The sequence below is a fragment of the Limulus polyphemus genome, unplaced genomic scaffold, assembly GCF_000517525.1.
Source record: "Limulus polyphemus unplaced genomic scaffold, Limulus_polyphemus-2.1.2 Scaffold72, whole genome shotgun sequence".
Classification (NCBI taxonomy): domain Eukaryota; kingdom Metazoa; phylum Arthropoda; class Merostomata; order Xiphosura; family Limulidae; genus Limulus; species Limulus polyphemus.
Window position 1 is genome coordinate 65,792 of NW_013665682.1, and position 2,671 is coordinate 68,462.

Sequence of the window (2,671 nt, forward strand, 5' to 3'; positions counted from 1 at the left end):
GGACTTACAAAGCTAGAATCTAGGTTTTGAGACCCGTGGTGGGCAGAGCACAGATAGCCCATCGTGTAGCTTTGTGCTTAATTACAAACAAACAAACCATTGATCTGTGCTGTTCGAGTATTTATCACGGCACGTGGCGTTGACAATATATTTTTGGCGAGGGCGAGTGTTTATATTATCCATGACTTTTTTTTATTATATTTAACTTTAAAGTGTTGATGTAACTCTTCAGGATATCCCGTTATTACATAAAGCATTTTCAAGTTGCTTTTTACGTTTTAATGAACATACGGCGAAAATTTAAACAGACGCTACCTTTTTGTTTCACGTGGTCGTTGTTTGTTTTTGTGTATATGAAGTGTATGTGTACAAGCTAGGTTAAACGTAACATTTTTTATTCTATCGTGCAGAAACAAATAATAGAAAAAGATAGCGACATATGCTTGCCAAATCTTGATATATGTGTTAAAGATGGAATTATTTATAGTGTATGTTTCGTGAATATATTTCACTTAAATGAACATTTTAAATTTACATAAGAATAGTTATAATTAATTTTTCCATCCAGGAATTTTTTATTTACACTTATTGAGTAGTTACGAGTTTAGTGTTTGTGTTCTCGGGGCGTTTCCGGTTGTTTCTGGGGGCGTCAAAAATTTTTATTGTCAATCTAAACTGAATATCAGCTAACACTTTCATGTAACTTTAATGATTAAATATGTTATAAAAAACAAGTTTTGACCTCTTACTGCACAACCAAATATGCAACTTTAAGAATATAACTGTTCCCAGTAATAATTACTTTGTTTATTCCTTGCATTCTCAAGTTTCACAGGAATATCAGTTCAAGGATAAGCACCTGTTTTACCGGTTTCGGGAAGACCAGGATGGTGTTGGAACTACACCCTCTCAGGATGATCGTCACCTTGCCGAAAAAGAGTTTCAAGAATCTTTAACAGTGTTACTCCAGCTGTCACCTGAAGCTATTCTACGAACCATAATTCGCAAGCCGTATGTCGTTTTCTTGTTTTAGTTGTAAGGACTTTTCTTATGTGACTTTAAGACTACAAAACACAGTGATAATCGGAAATATTTTATTGGTATGTCGTTTCCTTGTCTAAATAATAAGGACTTTTCTTATCTGACCTTAAAGTTACAAAACACAGCGATAATTGGACATCTTTAATTGGCATGTCGTCTTTTTGTCTTAGTGGTAAGGATTTTTCTTATCTGACTTTAAGGTTACAAAACACAGCGATAATTGGACATATTTAATTGGCATGTCGTTTTTTTGTCTTAGTGGTAAGGACTTTTTTATCTGACCTTAAGGTTACAGAACACAGCGATAATTGGAAATCTTTTGTTGGTATGTCGTCTTCTCATCTTAATGGTAAATACTTTTTTATCTGACCTTAAGGTTACAGAACACAGCGATAATCGGAAATCTTTATTGGTATGTCGTCTTCTCATCTTAGTGGTAAAGACTTTTCTTATCTGACCTTAAGGTTACAGAACACAGCGATAATCGGAAATCTTTTATTGGTATGTCGTCTTCTCATCTTAGTGGTAAGGACTTTTCTTATCTGACCTTAAGGTTACAGAACACAGCGATAATCGGAAATATTTTATTGGTATGTCGTCTTCTCATCTTAGTGGTAAAGACTTTTCTTATCTGACCTTAAGGTTACAGAACACAGCGATAATCGGAAATCTTTTATTGGTATGTCGTCTTCTCATCTTAGTGGTAAGGACTTTTCTTATCTGACCTTAAGGTTATAGAACTGGTATATCATTATCTTCGTTTGTTGACGTATTTAAGATAATTTCATTGGCATATGTTTTATTATATAATAAACACACCGTAGGTATTATCACAAATTCCTAACTTGTTGTACATAATATTGTCTTTTAACTGTAATTTTCAGTATGAGGAAACAGTATTTCACAGACTCGACTAATATACTGGTTGCGTGATAAAACCTTTAGTGGTAGAAAAAAAAAAACGAAAAAGAAGATTGACCATTGTCAGTGTAACCTATGGAGATTTTAGAGACTTAATGCCGTAAGCCTACTTTCCTTATTCGGTTACGAATGGCGTATTAAACGATTATTAGCTTTTCCGAGTTTACTTCTAAACGTCCTGCAAAATCTGAATACCGTTGTCCGACATAAAGTAATTACAACTTACGTTTTTGAAAGTGTTCTCGTTATCAAATTCAAGAAACCTTTGTTTGAGTTATAAGAGTATCCGACTGCAATATATTCTACTTTGATAGTTTACAAAATGTACCACCAGGTAAATGAAAACGTGTAAAAATTATAATACTGACTCCTGAAAAGCTAAACAACATCGAATACATGAAATGAACTAATATGTATAATCCCATCATCGAAACAATTAAATGCTTTCAGTTGATTACATAGGCCTGCGACGGTTTTATTATCTTGAAAGTTTTACATGTTCTACGGTAATTCCTGTACGCTGAATACGAAAATGAATCCATTTTTCTCCACCAAGTACATATTTTTCCCAAAACGTCATAACGCAGTACATAAAAGAAATACCACAACACGTAGTTTTGGGAGTAAAAGACGTAGATTTCACAAACAATTAGGATGAATAAGGATGCATATTCGTTTGACATCAATGTTCTTCCTTTTCTTCAGTTTG

At 33.6% G+C, this 2,671-nt stretch overlaps 1 protein-coding gene across 3 annotated transcripts in view; it reads left to right on the plus strand.

Moving 5' to 3' along the window:
- LOC106466050 (rap guanine nucleotide exchange factor 4-like) overlaps window positions 1–2,671 on the plus strand; it is a 110,457-nt gene that overhangs the window by 47,520 nt on the left and 60,266 nt on the right. For all 3 annotated transcript variants that reach the window (XM_022394540.1, XM_013926295.2, XM_022394550.1), the window contains one exon: window positions 828–1,011. In XM_022394540.1, the coding sequence (XP_022250248.1) occupies window positions 828–1,011 (184 nt within the window). The remainder of the gene's footprint in view (window positions 1–827; window positions 1,012–2,671) is intronic.